The following is a 5,763-nucleotide window of genomic DNA, read 5'->3' as shown; positions in this document are numbered from 1 at the left end:
AGCCATCAGTATAACTAGTATAACCATCAGTATAACCAGTATAACCATCAGTATAACTAGTATAACCATCAGTATAACTAGTATAACCAGTATAACCATCAGGGTATTTTCTTAATATTCATGTCACTTCTAACTCAGGAATGGATTGAACATCCTGGTCCTGATGTGTCTCAAGCCGTTCCTTCAGGGGGAAACTCTATCCTGCTGTTAGAATAGACAGAATAATGTCAACTCACCTTCAAGTGGTGTAGAATCCCTTCGTCCAGCAGGGACGTCTCCAGCTCGTCATTAGCCTCCTGCAGACAACAAACAAGCCCAGTTTAGACTCTGTTTCCTGATGCTTGTTTTGTATCAAATCAACGTTTGTTCATCACGTGCACAGGACATAGTYAATGTAAACGGTACAGTGAAATGCTTACTAAAGGTTAATATATCTACGTTTCTTCCACAATATTCATCAAGTCTCTGGCGTAGTGGTTAGTTGCCTACTATCAATTACTTTTTTTTTGCTGTCAAAAACTGAAACTATGCCACTATTTAGGACAGAAGTTTCTACTTTACTAAACACATGGTTTGAACAACAATGTAACATGTCTTGCTGGGATTTGACCCAATTCCCTGTCGTCAGTGAGTGTTCGGGTCCCCGAGATCTTCTCTCTACCTGTTGAGCTACTGTTCAGGTGACATTCCATGAACAAATCCTAACTGCATTGTAAGAACTGTGTCAAGTAGAGGTCGGTGTTTTGAAAGGAACTTGGAATCAAAGGAAGCACTGGAACACACAGCGAAATCGATGGGATTTTGCAACCACGTGATCAAACGAAGCTTCGGACATCATTGATTAAGTGATAATGTTACTTTGAAACTAGCATCGGTACATTGTGACGGATCAGTAGTTGCTTTGAAAACCGCATCGGAGCTCCGGTATCAATCGTCCCATCGCTACCGAGTGCTATAACGAAACAGATGTTGCCTGCGTTCTGATTTCATTTGGTTGTCATGGAGATTGAAGACATGGCTGCGCTCAACAATGATACAAAACAGATTGAAGCACGTTGCTTTTCTGTCATATCCACCAGGACAAGCTGCTTACCGTAGATAGAAAAACAATATGCCTCAACAGGTATTTGGTGCATTTAAGTGAATTGAGACTAAAGAGCTGAGCCCTTTATATATATATATATATATACCCATCTTTGTATAAAGTTGCAACTGGTTATTGACTGTTATTAAATATGTATGTTTTTTTTTTTTACTTGATTGTGAATGACAATGATTTGTTGCTATGTATTTGTGAAGTCTATTGTTTGAGCTTGGTGGGCGACTGTCTGAACGAAGTTTAAAGCAATAAGAAAAATTCTATAGTGTTTCAGTTGTGATAAGGGTAATTTTGACAAAATTATAAGATTTTATTTGGGGGGGGGGTGTATTTTCCCTTAAATTCACCAGATATAACCATTTCATAGCTATTTGTGTGTGTGTGTGTGTGTGTATATATATAGAGAGAGATTTATTTCTCACGATGGGCATGCCCCCGGACCCCCCTAAAGAGAGTTGACACTGGAACCAAGTGACCCCTCCCCCCCCCTCCCCCAATATCCAACACAAAGTTATGCCCTTGACTTACGTAGTAGTATAGTATATTCACATATATATGAGGGTAGTAGTACAGTATATATGTAGTACTTATATATGCAGTATAGTGTACAGAGAGAGCTTACGTAGTAGTCTCTGATGGTGGAGAAGGCGATGCGGAGCTCCTTCAGTCTGACGGGGAAGCCCTCTATGAAGGAGCAGCAGCGGTCGGAGCACGGCACACGTCTGCACTGGGCATGCTCACACTGCAGRGCTGCAGCCAGCAGCACGGATAGGAGGAGAGAGCAGGGAGACATCCTGGAGTCTACTGGTGCTGCAGTCTATTGGTTCCACACTCAACTGGTCCTGCAGGCTATTGGTTCCACACTCAACTGGTCCTGCAGTCTATTGGTTCCACACTCAACTGGTCCTGCAGTCTATTGGTTCCACACTCAACTGGTCCTGCAGTCTATTGGTTCCACACTCAACTTCTGGTTCTGGTTGTCCTCTGGTACTGGAGTGTGCTGGTTCTGGTTGTCCTCTTGAGGAGCAGACKGGAGAGCATGTGTACTCTGGCCTAAACCCCTCATCATTTATACACTGAGAAACACCTCACCTATTTCCTCTGTGATGCGAACAGAGTTGGTCATGTGATCTGGTGATGGGGGTTAGGGGGGGGAGGGAGTTCCTGGCAGTACTAGGGTTAACTCCTCACACTTGATGTTTTATGATGTAACATATTCAGTCATTTACATGTTTATTGCGTTAGGGAAAGTTCTGAGTGTGTAATGAGAGACAGCTCACTCCTCCCTTCCTCCTCATTTCATATTCACTCGCTCATGTCTTTAAGACCTTGGACAGAAATAGAGAGATGGAGTTCCTGGTATAGGTAATTAAATACATAGATATAAATAGATATTTCTACACGTATCAGAAAAGATGCAAGTCATATATTTCTGTTAAATTTGCTTTGTGAGTGTTTCTGCTTTCCTAGTGCTAATCTCAACGATTCAGCTACACTGACAAAACATTAGGAACACCTGCTCTTTCCGTGACATAGACTGACCAGGTGAAAGATATGATCCCTTATTGATGTCACTTGTTAAATCCACTTTAATCAGTGTAGATGAAGGGGAGGAGACGGGTTAAAGAAGGACTGTTAAGACAACTGAGACATGGATTGTGTATGTGTGTCATTCAGAGGGTGAAAGGGCAAGACAAAATATTTAAGTGCCTTTGAACGGGGGTATGGGTAGTAGGTGCCAGGCGCACCGGTTTGTGTCAAGAACTGCAACGCTGCTGGGTTTTTCCACGCTCAACAGTTTCCTGTGTGTATCAATAATGGTCCACCACCCAAAGGACATCCAGCCAACTTGACACAACTGTGGGAAGCACTGGAGTCAACATGGGCCAACATCCCTGTGGAACGCTTTCGACACTTTGTAGAGTCCATGCCCCAATGAATTGAGGCTGTTCTGAGGGCAAAAGTGGCTGCAACTCAATATTAGGAAGGTGTTCTTAATGTTTTGTACACTCGGTGTATTTTAATTGTTATGTCTTCATATGACGAGCATGTTCATAAATTGTGCATCAATTCAATTCATTCAAACGGCTTTATTTATCCCTTGAGGACAATTCCATTATTATATTATTTAATGCAGGGTCGGCAACAGACTGATAAAAATAAGTGATTTCAATGAATAATAATTAAAGATTTTAGTTTTTTGGTTGAAAAAAGTGTAAAATCCCCAAGAATTCGACAACAACAAAAAATTCTGTTCCCAAGTATTCCCATATAAATAAATTTATATAAATATAGATAAAAAGAGAAGCTGTATGCGATCGTGTCTCAATGTAATCAAGGTATGAAATTATTGTTATTTTCAAATACAATCTATTTTTTMGGGGGCTTGCTTGTGGTCAATTTGCGGTGACTCTAGTGGCCTCCCACTGATTTAAAGGCTGCTGTCTAGGTTTGTCGAGCTCTCTGTGTGTAATAATATACGTTGGCCTTTCTGATAAATGATCTCACGTTCTATACAGTTTTAATAACTAATAAACAATTCAGACATTTTCCACAGTGTTTCTGATTAAAGTCCTCAAAATGTATTTTGTTTACAAATATTGGGATGTTTAGATAATCTGCTGAATTACGACAAGGTTGGATTAGACGGTGGGAGACAGAAAGACAAATATATTTCAAATATTTGAAATAACCTAAACGTATTTTAGTTTTTGCCCTAGCACTACACAGCTGAGAGAGAGAGAGAGGCCCAGAGAGAGAGAGACAGAGAGAGAGAGAGAGAGACGAGACAGAGAGAGAGAGAGAGAGAGAGAGCAGAGAGACGCAGAGAGAGAGAGACAGAGAGAGAGAGAGAGAGAGAGAGAGAGAGGGGGAAGTCAGAAAAGATGAGAGGACTCAATGAGGATAGACTTGCTATTGAGAAAGGCTGTCGTTGGCAGACCTGGCTCGCAAGCGAAGACAGGCTATGTGCAACACTGCCCACAAAATGAGGTGAAAAACTGAGCTGCACTTCCTAACCTCCTGCCAAATGTATGACCATATTAGAGACACATATTTCCCTCAGATTACACAGATCCACAAAGAATTAGAAAACAAATCCAATTTTGATAAACTCCCATATCTATTGGGTGAAATACCACAGTGTGCAATCCAGCAGTAAGATTTGTGACTGTTGCCACAAGAAAAGGGCAACTAGTGAAGAACAAAACACATTGTAAATACAACCGTATTTGTTTATTTATTTTCCCTTTTGTACTTTAACTATTTGCACATCGTTACAACACTGTATATAGACATAATATGACATTTGTAATGTCTCTATTCCTATTGGAAATTCTGTAAGTGCAATGTTTATTGTTTATTTCACTTTTATTTATTATCTATTTCACTTGCTTTGGCATGTTAACATATGTGTCCAATGCCAATAAAGCCCATGAACTGAGAGAGAGAGAGAAGAGAGAGAGAGAGAGAGAGAGAGAGAGAGACAGAGAGAGAGAGACAAGAGAGAGAGAATACAGAGAGAGAGAGAAGAACAGAGAGAGAGAGAGAGAGGAGAGAGAGACAGAAGAGAGAGAAGAGAGAAGAGAGAGAGAGACAGACAGAGGGATGTCTTCTCTTGTTCTTCTCTCCATCTTATCTTCTCTCCATCTTATCTTCTCTTCCATCTTATCTTCTCTCTGATCTTGTTCTTATAGTGTTCAATGGTAAGTGATGACGGCTATTGTTTGGATTATCTATAGGTCAGAGTTGTAGGTGAGAAGAACACATGAAACCGTTATGATTAAGCATTTCTGATCAACACGCTAATGAGTAAAATGCTTATGTTAAACCACACAAACGCACACAGTGTGCAATAAAGAGTTTGAGTGATAAATGCTGAGTAAGCCTGAGTATGTCTGTATACCTGAGCCTGTAACACTCCTCTACTATGAGGCCTGTTCGTTTACTGGGGCAAAAACCTGACCTCCAAAATAAAAATCAAATCAGATTGTATTGTCACATGCACCGAATACAACAGGTGTAATAGACCTCACAGTGAAATGTGAATACAACAGGTGTAGTAGACCTCACAGTGAAATGCTGAATACAACAGGTGTAGTAGACCTCACAGTGAAATGCTGAATACAACAGGTGTAGTAGACCTCACAGTGAAATGCTGAATACAACAGGTGTAGTAGACCTCACAGTGAAATGCTTACTTACGAGCCTTAACAAACAATGCAGTTTTAAGAAAAATAAGTGTTAAGTAAAAAATAGATAAGTACATTTTTTTAAATAATTAAAGACCAGCAGTAAAAATAACAATAGCGAGGCTTTATACAGGGGGTACCGGTACAGAGTCAATGTGGAGGCTATATACAGGGGGTACCGATACAGAGTCAATGTGGAGGCTATATACAGGGGGTATCCGTACAGAGTCAATGTGGAGGGGCACGGGTGTTTGAGGTAATTAAGGTAATATGTACATGTAGGTAAAGAATATTAAAGTGACTATGCATAGATAATAAGAGGGTAGCAGCAGTGTAGAAGGGGGGGAGGCAATGCAAATAGTCTGGGTAGCCATTTGATTAGCTGTTCAGGAGTCTTATGGCTTGGGGTAGAAGCTGTTTAGAAGCCTCTTGGACCTAGACTTGGCGCTCCGGTACCGCTTGCCGGGTGGGTAA

At 40.8% G+C, this 5,763-nt stretch overlaps 1 protein-coding gene across 1 annotated transcript in view; it reads right to left on the bottom strand.

Annotated features, from left to right (window-relative positions):
* Positions 1–2,191, bottom strand: part of LOC112073524 (interleukin-10-like) — a 7,477-nt gene extending 5,286 nt beyond the window's left edge. Inside the window, 2 exon segments of the mRNA XM_024140800.2 lie at positions 237–296; positions 1,722–2,191. Coding sequence (XP_023996568.1) covers positions 237–296; positions 1,722–1,892 — 231 coding nt within the window. The 5' untranslated portion in view covers positions 1,893–2,191.
* Positions 2,192–5,763: the final 3,572 nt, after the last annotated feature.

This window comes from Salvelinus sp. IW2-2015, unplaced genomic scaffold (genome assembly GCF_002910315.2).
Source record: "Salvelinus sp. IW2-2015 unplaced genomic scaffold, ASM291031v2 Un_scaffold2282, whole genome shotgun sequence".
NCBI lineage: Eukaryota > Metazoa > Chordata > Actinopteri > Salmoniformes > Salmonidae > Salvelinus > Salvelinus sp. IW2-2015.
This window is presented reverse-complemented; position numbering and strand designations above follow the sequence as displayed.